This window comes from Zootoca vivipara, chromosome 1 (assembly GCF_963506605.1).
Source record: "Zootoca vivipara chromosome 1, rZooViv1.1, whole genome shotgun sequence".
Taxonomy (NCBI): Eukaryota; Metazoa; Chordata; class Lepidosauria; order Squamata; family Lacertidae; genus Zootoca; species Zootoca vivipara.
Genome location: NC_083276.1, coordinates 61,847,979 through 61,867,033, shown reverse-complemented (window position 1 = coordinate 61,867,033; position 19,055 = coordinate 61,847,979). Strand labels below are relative to the sequence as shown.

The 19,055-nt window shown below is 40.9% G+C and overlaps 1 protein-coding gene across 1 annotated transcript in view; it reads left to right on the top strand.

Moving 5' to 3' along the window:
* The window catches only part of LGR4 (leucine rich repeat containing G protein-coupled receptor 4), an 88,893-nt gene that overhangs the window by 34,908 nt on the left and 34,930 nt on the right, over positions 1 to 19,055 (top strand). The window contains exon 2 of the mRNA XM_035117726.2: positions 7,115 to 7,186. Coding sequence (XP_034973617.1) covers positions 7,115 to 7,186 — 72 coding nt within the window. The remainder of the gene's footprint in view (positions 1 to 7,114; positions 7,187 to 19,055) is intronic.

Here is a 19,055-nt window from a genome sequence, read left to right as displayed (position 1 = left end):
GACAGATAAATGTTTGTGCTTTTTCAACTGTTCTTATCCCATTGCAAAACCAGTAGCTGTTTTAGGCTTTTGTTTTAAAGTTAACATTTAGAGACAGGTGGTGTCAAAATAATGTGGAGACATAATACCAGTAAGGCATAAAGTACCAGATTAAATCTCCTGCCAACCTAGCAGTTCGAAAGCACGTCAAAGTGCAAGTAGATACTGTAAATAGGTACCGCTCCAAGCGGGAAGGTAAACAGCGTTTCCGTGTGCTGCTCTGGTTCTCCAGAAGCGGCTCTGTTATGCTGGCCACATGACCTGGAAGCTGTACGCCGGCTCCCTCGGCCAATAACGCGAGATGAGCACTGCAACCCCAGAGTCAGTCACGACTGGACCTAATGGTCAGGGGTCCCTTTACCTTTACTAGATTAAATACAGCTGCTAATCTCAAAATGTTGGTTTTTCGGGTAAAAATGAAGACCCTTTCATACCAGGCTTATCTGTGATTATCCAGGGTGGTTGACTGGCTTTAATTTCAGTCTCCTTGTTAGGATGTTCAGTGCAGTCAAAAGAGAGGTCAGGATATAGTGGTAGATCTCTGGCTGATTTGCAGTAGATCACTGAGGATTTCTGACTCCTAGTTTAATGATAGCAAACCACCACCACCCCCGTCCCCATAAGGCTGCTGAAACTAAGCAAGCTTGAGAGGAAGTGAAGAATGGTTTTTTTGTGTGAAAGGACTGTGAGCTCACATCTGGAACTGAGAACAAATTCCTGGGCTGAGATACACACAAGAGGTGTCCTGTTCCTTAATTCTTAGTACACACCCACCCAGCCGCTTCCTATGCCACTTGGATATAGCTGGTGGACCCTTGGTTTTCTAGGGGAAAAAGAAGTAGATCCCCTAAACTTGAAGTTTACCCAGCCCTTCCTTTGTGCATTCTTAAACAACACAATGATAAACCCCCCACAAAAATTATTGGATGACAGATGTGAGAAATAGCCTGAGTTCTTATTACTTAAAAGAAAGTAGTCTTCCAGCATTCCTAGAATCAGGAGCAAGCCAAACAATTTACCAAACCATATAGTTTCAGGGAGTGTCCACCAAAGTGCACTCTTAATTTGTCGGATCAAGATAGCTGTTCCTGTGGTTGTTATTCTGTTGTGTCGTTTGGTTCTTTGAGATGTGGGTGCATCAGCACTGCTGCACCTCATAGCATCCCAAGATAATTTGAATTATTTCCCACTTGAATCCAACCCATAAACCCTCCTTCTCTAGCTACTGCTTTATAGTTGGAGAATATCTAGGATGGGAAGCTAGAGAAAGTCAGGCAACAGCACTTCTCAAAAGGGTGTGAACAAGTTGTACCTGATACAATTGCTGATGTGCTTGTTGCATTTGATGGCAGTTCCTACCAGTATTTGGTTTGTAAACCCTGGAAAGAAAACATGTCTCTGACCTCTTGCTTGCAAAGTGTCAGTTGTCATTAGATTCACCAACCCACTTGTGGATAAGTTTTTTCCTCCCATGTTCAGTATAAGCCAGAAGGTAACAGCTGGCACTTTCAGCAGTAAGGCAGGCCAACCAGTGTCAGCTATACTGTTAGTTCCAGCTTTGGCTGTCAAGACCAAAGATAGGATTCACACATATCTCCACCTCCCACTTACCAAATGGAGGTGCTGCTGCCTGCTTCACTTTCTTTCTTGAAATAACACAGAGAAGGCAGAATATCCTCAGAACCATACTAGAGGGTCCTCAGGGCTGATAATTTTTTTTAAAAAAATCATTCCAGTAGCACCTTAGAGACCAATAAAGTTTGTCATAGGTATGAGTTTTCGTGTGCATGCACACTTCTTCAGATACACTGAAACAGAAGTCACCAGACCCTATGTATAGTCAGAGGGTGGGGAGGGCTGATGTAAGCAAATTATGTCATACATGTCTGAAGAAATCTCTGTTGAAGGAAAATAGTTTTCCAGACCATGACAATATGTTTCTCCAAATGCATACCTTCCTATTCTTTAGGGATATTCCAGATGATCAAACAATTTGTTCATTGGTCGATCCAGGATGTGCCTTTGTTTCAATTCAGGCTCATTGATGCTGGACCATCACATGATGTTGCTTGGCTTGAACTTCTGTATATTTTACTATACACATCAATTCTAGTTTATTCCCACAGTAAAGCAGCTGCCATTTTCAGATGCTGATAAAAGAGCTTCTTGCTCTCTCTACTTTTGCCCTGGGGAACCCTTTAATGGAAGCCTGAATTAATTTTGAGGCTGTGTTCTAAAATTTGCTCTAGGTGGTTGATTATATAGTTAATTGTACTTGGTTTAATAAAAGAAACAAGTAATTTAAAAGATAAGACTCTCCTGATTACCTTTTTTATTGCCAACAATGTATTTTGTTCAACCAAGAAATTTATTTAAAATTGTTAAGAATTTTTTATGGTCTGTGTTTAAGGGAATAGATTTATAAGATGAGTGAAGAATATTTCACTAGGCAAGGTACCTAAAATCAGGTCAGTGAATAGGCCTAGTATTAACTTCTCTCTTGCCTCTAATGAGGTATTCCTATTAAAACTGCTACCATGACTCAACCTTGTGTGAACTGTTGCCTATTAATTTAAACCTTAAATCTCAAACCAATCCTTTCAAAGTAGCTTTTATTGAACCATATGATAAAATCATATTTCAAACTACTTGCTCAATGGAGAGTATGGCCCACCAACCATTTATCAATGGATTAGCTCAGGCATCCCCAAACTGTGGCCCTCCAGATGTTTTGGCCTACAACTCCCATGATTCCTAGCTAAGAGGACCAGTGGTCAGGGATGATGGGAATTGTAGTCCAAAACATCTGGAGGGCCGAAGTCTGGGAATGTCTGGATTAGCTCCACCACGTCACTTTCAAATGTTGATTCCCCTCAATTACACTAAAAATTTGACTTTTTCTGCTGCTCTATGGAATTAGAGTGCCTTTTTACAATCATTCTGCTAAGCAGTTTTGTACTGTTTCTGTGAAAAAACTGTTTCTATCCCACTCAAATGGGGGCTGCATTCCAGTCCATGAACAAAGTGTCTCCTGTGTGAGTTAGACATAGAGTACTATGGGATTTAAATCTGCTCTTTTGAGTTGCGAGTAAAACACCTCTGCTAATAAGATGATGTTTCCAACAATATTTTTTTGTGACAAGCCCTACAGAAAAACATCAAAAGTAGCTTTCATGCATACCTATTTCTTTGTGATTCATAAAGTACCTCCATATTTTCTTTTGCCTCTGTTCAATGAATATATGTATTTATTTAAAGACTACAAAGGGTTTATGGAACCATCTAGTTGAGGAAGGAACGCAGCCTGGTGAGTGAAATTGCGTGTTCATGGCACTTGGAAGAAGGAGCTGAGTTGTGGCTTTAGTTGCACTAGTGCAACCTCCTGCAATGCAGGGATCTTTTGCCCACAGTGGGCTTGAACCCACAACCCTGAGATTTAGAGTCTCATGCTCTACCAACTGAGCTATCCCTCATGGACCTTTACTTTATGAGTTAAGTGTCTCATAAAGTAAAGTACAGCTTGTCAAGGAATTGGCCACCTTTTTAAAAAAATGATTGTTGCCTGAGACCGTTAAATAAATGATGAAGTTGCTATAAGCTTATTTATTGGCCATTCTGACATGAGGAAGGATCAGCTTATATAACATTACAGAGGATTGCGGCTCCTATAATAGAAGTATAAAAATCATGTGTGCAAGGAGGGCTGTGGTGATCAGGGCGGATTTCAGCACTGCTTTATATGAGGTTAGGCATCTCTACAATAAAAAATAAAATAAAATTGTGCATCCCTCACAGCTGATGATGCCCTGCATGTGTTTTTTGAGGCTCTGGTGCTTTTTGTACCAAATTTTTAAAAGTAAAATATTACTCTGATTTTATGGCTGTGACATAAAATTCCCTAAAGTTATAAGGATAGGTAAGGCAAGTAAGGTAATGTGTCTTCCTCCTCTCTCCTTTCTCTGTCATTTCTTTCTGTTGTTAGAATCTTGGTGTTCAGCCAGTCCCAATCAAAGTTAGCCCATACAATCCAATTTGTAAACCCAGTGAGCTCTCCAGCTGCTCATTTATTTGTTGGAAATCAGGGCCAAATCTGCCACGTCAGATATTTTCTTGTTTGCTGTTCAGAAGTTATTTGCAATATTTGGCAAAGTATCTTCCATTCTTTACTGCAGTGTTTCCCAACCTTGTGCCTCCATATGTTTTGGGACTACAACTCCCATCATCCCTAGCTAGCAAGACCAGTGGCCAGGAATGATGGGAATTGTAGTCCAAAAACAGCTGGAGGCACAAGGTTGGGAAACACTGCTTTACTGAATAAACTCCATGGCAACTGTAAAGATAAAGGGTAAACAGACCCCTGACCATTAGGTCCAGTCGTGACCGACTTGGGGGTTACAGCGCTCATCTCACGTTATTGGCCGAGGGAGCCGGCGTACAGCTTCCAGGTCATGTGGCCAGCATGACAAAGCCACTTCTGGCAAACCAGAGCAGCACATGGAAACACCGTTTACCTATTTATTTATCTACTTGCACTTTGAGGTGCTTTCAAACTGCGAGGTTGATGGGAGCTCACCCCGTCGCAGGGATTCAAACCGCCAAACTTATGATCGGCAAGCCCTGGACTCTGAGGTTTAACCCACAGCGCCACCCATGTCCCAACTGTAGATGCACTCTAAACATAGTGTTACAAAAGCCAAAATAAATGTCTCTTCTGGCTGATGAGCACTAGACAAGTTATTCTGTTTTCTGATATGTCAAATTCTGTCATGCAACTTTAATACATTTATATCTAAAGTATGAAAATGGCAGTTATATGGCAGATGGTATGTTTGTTTGAACCAGGCAGCTAGATAATTTGATTCCATGTATGTAACTAGAAATTTTTTTGGGGGGGGGGGAATGTTTATTCCTTTGGATTTTATAATAATTACCAATGCTTCTGTGACAACTAGTTAAAACAAAACTGTCCTAAAGTAAGAAAACCGAATTCTGGTAGTAAAGATGACACTGGCATGGTCAATAACAAACTCCATTCTTCACAACAACAATTTTGCTTTATACCACCCTATAAAAACATGGGAATAACTCTTATAACTCTCCACCATAGTAATGCGAAAGGAGAAAGTGCAATAGAGGTATAGGTTAAGAAGTGAGCAGATGAGAGTAGATAAGAATTTTTAAAAATAAAATAGAAATAACTTGTAGTGGATTTGATTCTACTCAAACTTATGTTCTTGTTTTTTTAGATTGAAACAAAGCAGTACATTGTTTTTGAGAAACATTTCACACCCAAAAGTAAATATTTTTGAAATGCTCTGGGTCATCATCCTTTTTCCTTTGTCTTCTCTACTTCAGCTGCTCTAAACAGACCTCTGATAGAGCAGGTAATGGTTCTATATAAAGAAAAATATTCCGCAGAGTTGTGCTTTCAGCAAGCTGTAAGAGGAAACAAACAAATTGCTCTGCATACCTATCATGTAAGCACTTGCCTGCATTTGTTCACGGGCTGAAATTGAAATCTGCTTAAAACTATTACCTTGAGGACTTTTTTTTATAGGTTTTGCAGGAACGTATGACTGTGGTAGAGCTGAGGCATGTTCCTGCTATTCTTGTCAGCTGTCCCAGAAGCCTCATTTGCCGGAGGGGTTTTATTTTATCAGGTCTGAATGCATTCATTGATAGTTGTGCTTTTCTCTCTCTCAAGCAGACAGTATGCTTGAATGCTGGGTGGTCACATTTGAATTTTTATTTTTACTACTACTAGTAGTACAAGAGTAGCTTTAATAGAATGCATAGAGTTTATGTGCACACTTGCTGTGAGTACTGCCCAAAGAATACAAAGGGTGTTGCAGTTCTGCGAAGGGACAGAGAGTCTATATAAGCATTCCATCTTGGGTTACCCATTTAAGAAATATAGGATGCATTTAACCACACATTTTACCCCACTTCTGCATCTGATGATGTTTGCCACTTGGCAGGAAGATACAGACAACCAAGTTACCCAAGGATGAGTGAAATGTTTGGGCTCCAAGAATCTTCTTCATGTATTTATATACCATGTTTCTATCCACCTTTCCTTGGAGGAGCTCAAGTACATGGTTCTCTTCATATTTTACCCTCACAAATCCGCCTTTTATCTGTGAGAGATGGTGACTGGCCCAAGGTCATCCAGTGAGCTTATTGGCTAAGTGAGGATTCAAACCCTGGTCTCACAGGTCCTACTCCAGCATTTGAACCACTACACCACACTGTCTTTCCACACCACACTGACTCTAGCCTGTTCCCATATGATAGTGGGAACCAGCTTGTTTTCTGTTACGGGTGTGCTGAGTGCTGAGGTTTGAAAGCACCTTTTCATGGTGTCAGCTATGCCATGCCCCTTTTCAGGATACTCCATTCGGTTACCCCTCAGTTTACCCCCCCTCAATATTCCATGCCCACTGAGCATGCTCAGTTCTTATTAGGTGGTTCTGTTTGGTGTTTTCGGGCTCCCCCAAGCCTGCTGATACATTCCTGCTGCTGTCTTTATAAAGACTGGTACAGTGGTACCTCGGGTTACAAACACCTTGGGTTACAAACACTTCATGTAACAGACTCTGCTAACCCGGAAGTAGTATCTCAGGTTAAGAACTTTGCCCCAGGATGAGAACAGAAATTGCGCGTTGGCGGCATGGCGGCAGCGGGAAGCCCTATTAGCTAAAGTGGTACCTCAGGTTGAGAATGGTTTCAGGTTAAGAATGGACTTCTGGAACGAATTAAGTTCATAACCAGAGGTACCATGTACGTGGAGAATGAGTTTGGCTATTGGTATATACATCTGGAGCATGGCTTTTAATACAGGCATGACCTTTAATACAGGTTTGAATATTTAATAGGAAAAACATTGATTTTGTGTAATATAGTAGCTTCTCTCTTGAAACAATTTTCACACTATCAAGTTTTGAAACATTTAGCTTTCTTTTGTTTTCCCCATGTGGCCTTTTTATTCTCACAGTAGAAATAATTTGTGTTCTAGAAACTCGATCGACACATTTTGTTCACACAGCAATGTTTTTCCCTCTCCTGTTTTTTCTAGGGATATCAGTATGAACAATATAACAAGGTTGCCGGAAGATGCATTCAGGAATTTTCCTTACCTTGAAGAATTGTGAGTATTGAATCTAACCTGCTTTTGTGGCATGGAGAGTGAGTGAGTGAGTAAAGGTTGTCTGAGAAATGCATGTAAAAGTAAATAGTGATATGTGAATCAACTGTGAACAAAGAAGGCATTGTACTTAATAGTTTTTAAAAATCCTATATGTGCTTCAAAGCCAGGATTCTATTTACATGGAACCTTTTTATAGTAATTATTTTAATTGTGATTGTAGTGATGACATAGGCTTAATTACAGTGCTATCCAAAGATAACACAGGGGCTGTGCAATTACCACTGTTTTAAATGGAGCTATGCTAGACTGATTGCATAGCTTTTATAAAACTTGCTATAGTTACTGTGGTTCCCATCAGCCTAGGTTGGGACAAGTACTGTGTGTGTGTTGTGTGTAAAGGTTGGGAAGTGTTGAGAGAGTGAGACTTTGTGAGAAACAACCAGATGTTCTCATTAAATGCATCCCATTACCTTAAATGTTTAAGTGAAAGGGTGTTCCTCACTCATGGCCCCAACCGAACATAAATGAGAAGGGGTTTTTTGAACGTTGATGTGAATGTAGACAGAACAGGCAATGCAGTAATGGGGGGGGGAGATTAAAGTAGAAAAGACATATTGTATCTTTTTTCACTCCATTAAAATACAGCTCCCTTTTTAATAATTCCCGAACAGTGGTGTGGCACACTCAAAGCATACTGAGAGCGCTTTTTCTTTTCTTTTTAAAGACAAATTTAAGTTGAAAATCCTCAATGAATAGCTTGGGAATCTCTGAGAGATTAGGGTAGTCCCTATATTCTTTTTCAGGCAGATGTGGTTAGCTTGTGCCCCTTCAGTCATTGTTGGGCTTGTTGGCTGGGGCTGATGGGAGATGGAGTCCAACAACTTCTTGAGTTCTCCATCTGGAGGTCCAAAGGTTAGCCTGTTTTAAATGATTGCTCAAATATGACCCTGTAGAACAGTTGTATGCAAGTTTATAGAATATTAATAGCACTACAACTTGATTCGGAATAATGGAAAAGCCATTTAATGCAAAAATCTTAAATATCGGTTGCAGCTGCTACTGTTTAATTGTAAACAGCCTCAAAATAAAAAGCACAAGGGTGGTAATTGGCTACATGAGAATGTGTGCAGGGAGATCCCTGATGCAAACATTGCTTTGGCAATGATTCACAAGGTGGGTCGCCATAGACTAGCCATTGTCTTCAGTCCTAGTCCCTGTCCCAGAATATAGAGGAGATGATGCTACCAAGCTTCCTTGCAGAGTGTTGCAACGTACCAGGGGAAAAAAATTAATAATATGTGGAACACTTCAAACACCCTAACAGCACTATATAATTGCTAAGTTAATAAATAATAGACATTTATTAATATTAAAGGAGGCAAGTTATACCTAGTGCTTTATATAATAGATTGAAAACTGTGTTGCATGTTTTATTTTATGTATAAATATTTTTATATAAATATTTGCTGTATAGTATGTTTGTGTCCTTCTCACGTGTTTCTATATTTTTAAAATAAATAAGCAACTCTTTGAATGACTTGCATTCATCTCTCCCCACCCCCACACCTGCCTATAAGTACAAAGCTATAAAACCAAACTATGTGGGTGTTTCAGTCTTTATGTAACTTCTGTAAACTTGGGGTGTGTCTTGAGATGAGGAGCCAAAAGGCAGAACCTTTAGCCACTATATACTTGGAACTCCATTGCACAATACCCAAAGTATCTTTATTGCAAACTGTAATGATAGTGCTTAGGAAGAAGAAAAAGAAAAAGAAAAAGCATAGAAAAGTTTTCCATTTTATTATGGGACTGAGAAATCCTGATTTAATTACTTGCCTTTCTGGTGCAACATTCTAACATATTTCTATTCCCTTGCTACAAAAATGAAAAGAATTTAAGGTGTGTCTTTTTCATCATGCACATTGTCAAGCTCGAAGAGCTATACAAAAGAAAAGAAACATACTCTGTATCCAAGTATACAAATGTGTGAATAGTGTCACCATGACCTGGTTCACACATAAACGGAAGCTAAACTATGGTTTAGCGCAAACGTGTGGGTTCCTGTAGAGGAGATTATGGCTGCTGCAATCCTCTCTGTTTGTTGCTGTGAGCTAATCCATGGGTCATAGCCACATCATACATTTAAATCACTCTTGTACTGCTGTAACACTCATGGCTTCCACCAAAAATATTGTAAACTGTAGTTTGTTAAGGGGGCTCTTAACAACTCTCAGCACCCTTATAAGGTTCCCATGGTTCTTTGGGGAAAGCCATGACAGTCAAAGTCAGGCATCCCCAAACTTCGGCCCTCCAGATGTTTTGGACTACAATTCCCATCTTCCCCGACCACTGGTCCTGTTAGCTAGTGATCATGGGAGTTGTAGGCCAAAACATCTGGAGGGCCTGCAGTTTGGGGATGCCTGGTCAAAGTGGTATAAAGTGGCTTAGTGTGCTGCCCAAATCCAGGCTTGTGATTTGTCTTGCTACAAACAAACAATGGGTATAACCAAGGTTTGTTCCTTGAGTTTACAGCTCATGGTTTGTCTTGCTATGACTGCAATCTTAAGCGTAGTTTCCTAGGTGTGAACTCTTATTGCATTTGCCGATCCTTTTATCTGATTGCATAGGTTCAATTAGTAAAACACAGTGTGACCTTTAGCAAAAGATTTTCAGGTAGCTGAAATGCATCCTTTAGCGTTTAAAAGTATTTCAAAGAAATGTTGTCATTTAACCTTCTAGCATGAAGTAGGAAACCCATCAAAGGAAGAAGTATCTAGCCTCTGCTTGGTTATTTCCTCCTTCTCTGACTTCCTATTTGCTAATCTGTCTCAATAGCAAAACTTGAAAGTGTCATTATCACCTCAGTCACTTGCCAGATCAAGGAGCGTCTGTTAGTTACCCTAGTGCAGGCATCCCCAAACTTCAGCCCTCTAGATGTTTTGGACTGCAATTCCCATCTTCCCCGACCACTGGTCCTGTTAGCTAGGGATCATGGGAGTTGTAGGCCAAAACATCTGAAGGGCCGCAGTTTGGGGATGCCTGCCCCTAGTGCATGTCATAATTTCTCCTCAGAAAAAAAAGTTATGTTCTCCCCATTCCTGTTTTTGCTCCACAATGTCACTGCTTCAACTACCAGATGTTTAAACAGTGCTGATTTCTTTAAGTGTTGTTGCTGCAGTTTTTTTTTTTTTTTAGGAGTGGTGGGGGAGATGTGTAAATAGTCAGTAGGCGGCATTGCACTTAATTGGGTCTGGGTGGAGTCAGAAATTTCCTGTTAATATTTTCTTCTTCTTAGAAGAAAAGCAAGGAAGTTCTTAGCAGGCTTCTTCACTGGTCCTCTTAAGTCTTCTGTGACAACAGCTATTTTCTTCCCAGTGAATAGTATTTTTCCAGCGTGGGAATTGGGAGGGAAGAATCTGAAATCCCCAGAAGCACAGAAACTAAAAAACTCACCAGCCTACTTCGTCCACACTCTGATACAAAAATGTTCCACCCACGAACAAGAGCCTCAAGGAAAGCAGCACAAAATAGCAGACATACTTCAACTACATATTTTGTTGACCTTTTTTGATGCAGTGTGCTCTAGTTTTCAGACTTGGATTAGCAGACAAACCTGAAACACCCTCTGCTAGCTGTAATGAAAATAGGATGCATTTATTACAACAAAAAGTTACCATTTGTTGAGTTGCAGCATGTAGTCCTCCTATGATACATTTGAATGACTGCATGGTCATTTTAGAGCAGGCATCCCCAAACTTCGTCCCTCCAGATGTTTTGGACTACAATTCCCATCATCCCTGACCACTGGTCCTGTTAGCTAGGGATCATGGGAGTTGTAGGCCAAAACATCTGGAGGGCCGCAGTTTGGGGATGCCTGTTTTAGAGCATTTGCCTACACTGCTGGATCAATTTAGGTCTCATTCACAAAACAAAATGCATGAAAACAACAACAACAACAACAACAACAACTAATTTTTATTTATACCCCGCCCTTCCCGATTTGAAAACTGGGCTCAGGGCGGCTAACAGCGAATATAAACATTGAATAAAAGCCAGAGAGATGGCACACAGGAAGCCCATCTCTAAACTGCTTACTTTAAAAATGAGTTACAGGAGAAGGGAGTTGATGGGGCAGAGGACTCAGTATCCTAATCAGAAGGAAGAAAATGAAGTGTGTGAGTTTGCAGGAGAAGGCTGCTAAGACCTTTCAAGTGGTAGATGAATAAATGATTAAGTTAATTTGGAATATGCAGAAAATGTAAAAAATAAAATCAAGAAACTTCAGAAATGGGGAAGGAAGTCGGGCATAGAAAGGCTAAAATGATTGTAAAATTATTGAAGTGTATAAAATTGAAAATCATGCATAAACATTAAAAAAATACCTCTCAGGTGTGTATTGGTAATTAAGATGAAATTCCTACCTGCTTCACTTTCTACTGAAGGAGGAGGAGTCTATTACAAGAAAGGGATTTCTTAAAGAGGCAGGAGAAGGTTTTTTTTAAAAAAAAAAGGGGGAAGAAACAAAAGGGTGGGGGACTGGCACCTTGATTATAAAGGGCAGTTTTGGGAATCAATTTTAAGTTATGCACATTCATTTAAAAAACCCAACATCCGAAAAGAAAATTAATGTCCAAAGCTGAATTAAGATGGAGGAGACAGAAGGGATTTATATTAAATTATGTCCAGGTGTTTCATGCTATCCTGACATGTTAAGCCCCCTTTTGCTTCTGTTGGGTCACACAGGAGCCACAAACTAAAGCAGGCATGCTTCACATTCTAATTTATATGTCTTTGTTTTCTATGGTTCATTTTGGCCTCTCCATGCCAGGTTACTATAATTAGCTTGTTTAATCTCCCCTCCTCCCCCATGGCCTCTTGCAAAGTTTGTTGTTTACTTGATGGTGACTTCTAATTATCACAAGGGCAGCCATAAATATGAGTGTCTCAGTTTATACACAGATGAAAAGCAGGGCATGGATTTGTATTATTCACTGCTCTGTTTTGCACTTAGCAACTTTTAACTTTCTACGCCATCTCCATAGGAACCTTAAAATACTTAGGAATAAAGTCGAAATTCTGTTGTCTTTCTCTATAACAGATACTTGTGTGAAAATAATTTACAAATTAAAAGGTAAAGGGACCCCTGACCATTAGGTCCAGTCGTGACCGACTCTGGGGTTGCGCGCTCATCTTGCATTATTGGCCGAGGGAGCCGGCGTATAGCTTCCAGGTCATGTGGCCAGCATGACAAAGCCGCTTCTGGCAAACCAGAGCAGCACATGGAAACGCCATTTACCTTCCCGCTCTAGCAGTTCCTATTTATCTACTTGCATTTTGACGTGCTTTCGAACTGCTAGGTTGGCAGGAGCTGGGACCAAGCAACGGGAGCTCACCCCATCACAGGGATTCGAACCGCCGACCTTCTGATCAGCAAGCCCTAGGCTCAGTGGTTTAACCACAGCGCCACCTGAAATGGAATTGATCAGAGTCTATAAAGAACAGCAGATCACCAAGGGCTTTGCCAGATCATTTAATGAGGTGTGCTCTTCAACAAACATACTGTAATATGAATATAAGGTAAAAGCAAAGGACCCCTGAATGGTATAGTCCAGTCAAAAATGACTGTGCCAGCATTACTAAACTTCTACTGGTGCATGGAGGACTTTGACAAGTGCCAGAGCGCCCAGAAATGCCATTTGCCTTCCTGCCGCAGCTGTACTGGTAGAGGAAGAGGAGTGTAGGGGAGCGCAATGCCCCCGGCAGTGCGATCCCGGCGGAGTGCCATCACGGCTGCTCCCCTGCCTGCTCTGGGCGCCACACCCCTACAGGGGCATGCCATGCCCCCGGGATGCGCACCATGCCCCCGGGATGCGTGCCAGCCCCGCCCCCGTCTGCTCTCCGCCCCCGGTGCCGGAGCATGAAGCTCCGCCACTGCGCAGCTGTACCTATTTATCTACTTGCACTGGTATGCTTTTGAACTGCTAGGTTGGCAGAAGCTGGGACAGAGCAGCAGGAGCTCAGCACTGCCACACAGATTTGAACTGACGACCTTCCAATCAGCAAGCCCAAGAGGCTCAGTGGTTTAGACCACAGTGGCACCTACGTCTTCTGCTTGTTTCACATAGTTGAGCAGATTTACCCCGAACTTGAGCTTCGCTAGCTATCAGAAAAGTCACAAAGTGTTCTGCTTCTGCTGCTGGAGGATCACTAATATGGTTTTCAGGCAAGCCACCCAGAGTACCTTTTGTTACAGGCCTATAAATAGCCTAAGTCAATAAAGTGCCAAGACTATCCCTTTAATCTTTCATATAATCTTTGAGGAGATTGGTCAGTCATTCTACTTTAGGGTAGAAAATATTAATTGTTTCTCTATGGGAAAATGTACAGTCAATCCACTTAAATGTCAGCTGTAGTAAATGTGGTTTTCAAACTTCCCTTGAACTTCAGGCATGATATTTGTACAGCTGCAGAGCTCATGGGTGCTTATAATAGCTATGGAGGAGGGCCATTTCATCCATATGTTCTAGTAAGAGGTCACCATGTTATCCGGTGCAGGGAAAGGGACTCCCAGGAGGTTGGTAATCTGTTGAAATGGAAGGAAATGAAGCACGGAGTCCTTTGTGTGACTCTAAAGACATATCACCTGTGTGTGGCATTTTCATTTTCTGCCGTGAACGAAACAGTTTTGAATTGTTCTGCACCACAAATCAGTTGAGTAAATAGGACACGTGTGTGTGTGTCTAACTGATCAGAAGAAACAAGCAATTAGAAAAGCATACAAAAATAGAAGTCGTGGTATTTCTGAGCTTGGAAGTTTGTCTTGTCTTGTGGATGTCATTCTAACTGCTCTTTTCGCTTTTGACTGGAAATGGAGGTAGAAGGTATAAATGCTTCCCACAAGTGAAGCAACCCTGCTCATAAAAAAAAACAGGCTTGTGAATGTGAAGGTTACCCTTCCTTCTGAACTTTGCCTTCACTTGGTAGCTTTCATCAGGCAAGGGGTGTGTGATGTGTCAGAGTGATGTGGGCCTCAGTTCATATTCTGTTTCCTTAGATAGAATCAACTGTCTTGCTCCAAATTTCCAAGCCTTGTCTATCAGAAATGTCTAGCCATAAGATATATTGAGGTTGTATTGGACCTTCTGATGTCATATAGGTTCTTGCAAGCTTGGTTAAGGCAGTTGCCTGACTCACTAGAGAGAGGCACAAAGGTCTGGAGCACATCTGTCAATACCTTTGGCAGAGACCCAGGAGGAAATCAACAGAGTAAGAATAAATACATGAAAGAGTGAAGGAGTACAAATAAGGAATGAAATGAAACTCTACTTGCTGTCCTCAACCTTAGCAAGAGTTTAGGTCAGGCTTCCTCAAACTTGGCCCTCCAGATATTTTCAGACTACAGTTCCCATCATCTCTGACCACTGGTGCTGCTAGCTAGGGATCATGGGAGTTGTAGGCCAAAAACATCTGGAGGGCTGAGTTTGAGGAAGCCTGGTTTAGGTAGTCAACAATGATGAGAATATGTATGGTGCAACCAAAGTTATGCTTTGTAACATTGTGTAATATGAAATGTGTCTTCCGCTTGGTGTGAATATGTTGGTTGAGCTGCTTCAGGAAAAATGTTGTCGTACCCTTAGCAGGGGAAATCAGTTTTGCGCTGCTACCAGTAGTTGTTTCTGGTTCACAATGTTCACATTGAAACTTTTTGGGCAAGTAAGAGGAGAAAGAAATCACATTTTTTATAAACACTCCTATCGTTCGTTCTCTCTCTCTTTCTCTCTCTCTCGTGTGTGTGTGTGTTTAGGTAGTCTTACCTTGGTTTAGTTGATGATATTGTTCAGATGGATAGCAGAACTACTTTCTTATTCTGGTATTCATATTACCGGTACATAGATAGTATCTAAAGAATTTTTTGAGGTGTGTCCAAGGGAATGCATAGTAGAATGTTTTACTTTTTCTCTCACTTAGACAGCAACCTACTATGCTATATCACAAGCTGCTTTTGGAAGGTTCTCCCAGTTTCAGAATTGGCTTGCTATGTCGCATGGAAGACTACTGTTTTGAAAAACCCAAAATTAAAGACTGAAAAGAGTGCTGCTTCAACTATATTGTTGCTCCTACTTCTGTATAATTATGCAAATTAAGAAAACCATACTGGTATTTACCTCCTCCCCCAATGCTATTTGGAGTGCAGAATTTGGCATTCTTTGTTCTTTTTTTATGCTGCCAATAATGTCTGTAGCCCCTTAGGAATACATTTTAATAATATATTAATATACTAAAAAGAGCTTTTGTTAAATAGAAATACATTTAAACTCTGATTTTATGCAGTTAGTTCTATATCAACACTTTAGCCATAATCTACTTTGTTATGGTGGTGTGTGACAGTTTTGATTCATGTGTTGTGATTTCCATATTCAAATATTAAAACAACTTGTGCCAATTAATTTTCCAGGAAATGATGACAAATGGGTTTATTTGTGTGTTGGATCATGAAGATTTTTAAGATGGGGGGGGGGGGCTTGGTCACTGAGTGCTTTCTGAAATGCTGGAAATAGTGTTAATGTAATTTTCCAGTGGTGATTGGTGTAATTCAACTCACTAATATCTTAATAGATATCATCAGCCAGACAAGGCAGATGTGATTAGTTTGAGTGTTGAATGCCTAAGACATGCAGAAGTGAATGTCCAATAAAATATGCAGACTGAATTACCAACAAAAAAAATCATATGGGGAAAAGTGAGAGGGTTTTATTCATATGAATTCTAACCAATCAGCAGAGAATATAAGGCTATAATGCTATACACACTCACATGGGAGTAACCCCTGCTAAGCACAGGGAGATTTCATTCCCAAGTACACAAGTATAGGATCAGGCTGCACTTCTTTGCTCAGAGGATGTCTGCTGTCTAGCATTATACTAGTTAATAAAGACCTGAACAGGTAAGGGATTCAGTTTACATATTTTGCCAGCTATTTGAAGGCAGGCTAAAACTGCTTCTTTGTATGACAACTCTTTCATTCAGTGTGGAGAAAGTGGATAAAAAGATGTTTGCTTTCCTCCCCTCTCACTGTCATAATACTGGAACAAATGAAGCTTGCTATTTCTCCCCCTCTTCCTTATTACATATATTTCTTTTGAATACACTGCTGAATTGGATCTCTGGGCTGTACTGGTTTCTGAACGCTCATGGTCTAGTTGTCCTCCCATGTGGCTTAGACTGCTAGAGCAGTTTAGTTGTTGAGATGCCTGGGAGAGGAGATGGGTTGAAGTTGCTAAGCAGGAGACTTTGAATTTAGCTGGCTGTTTCCCTACTTCCAAGGAGACCACTGTAAGGCAGTGGGAATCCTGTGCCCATTGCCCTAGGTGACCCATGAGTGGATGGCGGCAGCAGAGGGAGCGAGGAATAGGACAGGACCTTGGTGCTACTAGGCTAAGCTACAAGGGTGGTGTTGGAGCAGGGCCTCTATCTCCATGAATTTGTCTAGTCCTCTTTTAAACCAATCCAAGTTGGTGACTATTACTGCCTCCTGTGTGAGTGAATTACATGGTTTAACTAGGCACTGTGCAAATAAATACAGTAGGAGATAAGAGATGACAGGTGAGAATTAAGAGGCACGGAGAAGGAAATATGAAATAAAAAGTCTTCTGTACTTCTGTTTAGACTTTCTGGATGTGGCAAATTCTGCCTAAAATGTCTGTACTTAACTTGAGGAAAGCTGAACTATGTCACTCCTTACCACAAGGAAATAATTGTGGTGTAGAATTCAGCCATTTTTAAGGAGGGGTTAAAATGATGACATTAATTGCTTTCCATTTTGTGTCTGGCTCCATCCTTACACCGCCCTTTTGTGAATACTGGGCCTCGGTAACTTTCTGCCCTTTCAAGTGGGACCTGAGGGCAGAAAGTCTTTAAAATTCCTTGAAATGTAGAATTTGTGCCACAGAATGTGCAAAATCACCATAAACTTTCTGATGATGATTTCTAGCCATGATGGCTTTAGTATCAGAGGCAATGTACCTCTGTAGGGAAACTGTAACACTGAGAGAATTTCAAATGTGAAAATGTTTTATTTAAAGTGTTTGGTGTGTGTGGCAGGCAGTTTACTTCTAACCTAAGCCTGTGATTTACAGTATATAGGGGGTTCTTCAGTTGGCCATCTTCCAGGAAGCAGCTAGGCTGACACATTTATTAAAGAGGTAACTGTACAACTTCCACCATTACGACATTTTGCAGTAGAATTCAGTTTTTGTATGGATCAGTAGAATCCAAAAAGAGCAATCTGTCATAGGTCCCTTAGTGGGACTTCCTATTTAAACTCATTGGTCTTCCGATAGAGTCCAGTGAGATACTGAAATTCCTTAAGATTAGACACACACAGCACTCTGAACAGTCAGTCAGTGTTGTCAAGGCTTATGAGCAGGGGCAGATTCATGAGGCAGACTGAGGCAGCCACCATAGGCAGCAGAATCCAAGGAGCACCTCCGTGGGCATCTCCCCACCGCCCCTGCTGTTTCACCTTCCTGTTTCACCTTTGGTGGCAAAACTAGATAGGCTGCCCCTGCTCAGGAGAGTCTGCAGCTGGGAGCTGAAAAGGTAGCAAGTGTGCTTCTGAGATCTGAGAGAATATTGTGGCACCAGGCAGCTGTTCAACAGGTAGGTGCAAAGACACCTAAGTTAAAATCACTGAAGGCTAAAGCTAGGAAGAGAGGCTTTACCTGCAGTTTTCCAAGACAGCTGAATCTGAATTGTGGTGCTTGTCTTCACAAAAGTAATGAGTCCCTGATCAGAAACAAAACTTCAAATAGAACCTAGGTGAAGCATGTAAATTAACTGGGGTAAAGAGAATCCTGACAAAATGAAGACTTAAGGTGAAGTTGTCTGTACAGCCTGTGAGTTAAGGAGAAGAAATTAGGTTTATATTAGGAAAAAGAATTAGAGCAAGTTAGCAGCCTTATCTTCAACGTAATTTATATTATAAAGTAAATAACTGCCCAAGCATCATTTCACATCTTTCCTCATAATAGTATTGTATTACAAACAAGTTTACTATATTATAATATACTTACTTGACTTTTGCATATGCTTCTCGTGGTCTGTTCATCTCAAGTGTGGACCCAGCTATGGTGCATTGTAAAAGATGAATACAGTGGTATCTCTGGTTACAAACTTAATTCGTTTCGGGGGTCCGTTCTTAACCTAAAACTGTTCTTAACCTGAGGTACCACTTTAGCTAATGGGGCTTCCCACTGTCACCGTGCCACCGCCACATGATTCATGTTCTCATCCTGAGGTAAAGTTCTTAACCCAAGGTACTACTTTCAGGTTAGCGGAGTCTGTAACCTGAAGTGTTTGTAACCCAAGGTGTTTGTAACCCGAGGTACCACTGTAAAGGAATTACTTGGAATTATTTTTAATTGCCTTCCACACCCATCTCAAGGCGATGTACAAAATAAAATAAAAGCAACTACTAAAACAGTTAAAGACAACACAGATAAACTTTAAAACAATACAAAGTAGACACGTATAGCAGATACCTATTTATCCAGCTCAGAAAGCTTGTTGGGACAAAAATACCTTAAATTGTTTCCAGAAAATGCTTCCCCACAGAACAGGAACAGCCACATAAAAAGCTCTGCTCCAAATTACTGTGGAATGGCTTTCTGAGATATTTAGAACTGTAACTCACAGCAGTTCCAGCAAGCATGGCAGTCGCCAGGGATGTTGGGAGTTGTAGTCCAACAACACCAGGAAGACACCACATTGGCTATCCCTGGTCAAAGGAAAGAAGGAGAAACACCCCCATCCACACAGTTGACAGGCTTTTTCTCCCCAGAAATCCAGTGGATTGGAACCGCTCACAGGA